This window comes from Papilio xuthus, unplaced genomic scaffold (assembly GCF_000836235.2).
Source record: "Papilio xuthus unplaced genomic scaffold, Pxut_1.1 DF828215.1, whole genome shotgun sequence".
NCBI lineage: Eukaryota > Metazoa > Arthropoda > Insecta > Lepidoptera > Papilionidae > Papilio > Papilio xuthus.
The window spans coordinates 1-1,099 of record NW_013530434.1 but is presented as its reverse complement, the minus strand read 5'-3'; the positions used below and the strand labels follow the sequence as shown (position 1 = coordinate 1,099).

The 1,099-nt window shown below is 39.6% G+C and overlaps 1 protein-coding gene across 1 annotated transcript; it reads left to right on the top strand.

The window, feature by feature from the left end:
- Positions 1-7: 7 nt before the first annotated feature.
- On the top strand, positions 8-936 carry LOC106113578 (probable sodium/potassium/calcium exchanger CG1090; the record flags this gene model as incomplete). Its single annotated transcript, XM_013306410.1, has 3 exons — positions 8-112; positions 458-568; positions 759-936. Coding segments are annotated over exons 2-3 (251 nt in total), but the record flags the coding sequence as incomplete, so codon positions are not given.
- Positions 937-1,099: the final 163 nt, after the last annotated feature.

The window sequence follows — 1,099 nt, the reverse complement described above, 5'->3', positions numbered from 1 at the left end:
CGTAAACACGGCGGTCTTATTCTTCACATCCTGGTGGCTGTGTTCACCTTTATCGGACTCGCCATCGTCTGTGATGAATACTTTGTCTGCAGCTTGGATAGGATCTGTGAAGGTTGGTTCAACATTATGCAAATACTAGTTTATACTAGCTGTGGTCCCCGATTTTATCTGCGTGGAATTAAATAGTACATTTAGTGCGTTGGAGTATTCTATCTTGGCCTCAAAGTGATATGTTGTGTAGTTTTCTTCTCTTGCCCCAAATAATAATTAAATCTATCCAATGGCATACACAACAAAATTAATAAGTCAATGATTTGCAAAGTTTTCTCTTGTTAACTTTTAATTAACTAAAAATGATTTTACAGCGTCGTATATTAAAGTTCTACGTCTAACAATGGACTGAGCATTGTCGTTATATAGATAATTTAGTTATAAGAAATTCAAAATGAATTTACAGAACTGAAGCTGGCGCCTGACGTGGCTGGTGCAACTTTCATGGCCGCCGGTAGCTCCGCTCCTGAACTTGCAACTGTTGTTATTGGAGTGTTTTGCGCACAGGATGATATTGGTATGATTGGACGCAAATAAAATTGAACTTTATAACATAGCAACAAGGTTTAGTTTTACTTTGCACTTCTAATCAAGAAGCTAAGAGGGAGCGTTAGATGTGTTAAATAAAATTAAACCTTATTTCAATAGTATAAAACTCTGTCTTCTGTTTCGGTCTTTGTGAATGTACTCTGTTATTGTTTGTGTAGGTGTGTCTGGTGTGATCGGGTCAGCGGTGTTCAACATAATGTTTGTTATCTCCGTGTGTGCTCTGTGCGCCGGGACCGTGAGCCATCTCAACTGGTGGCCTCTCTGCCGCGACTGTTTCTTCTATGCCCTCTCTATACTTGTTATGCTCTGTACTATCGCAAATAAATACGTCTCCTGGTAAGAATTACTTTTTATTAGTATTGTGCTGCGTTGATGGCTCAGGGGTCAAGCACTTGACTTGCAATCTGCAGGTTCTGGGTTCGAATCCCGCCATGTACCAATGTGTTTTTCGATTTTCGATTTACATATGTATATTTAGCCGACGTTCTTACGGTGAAGG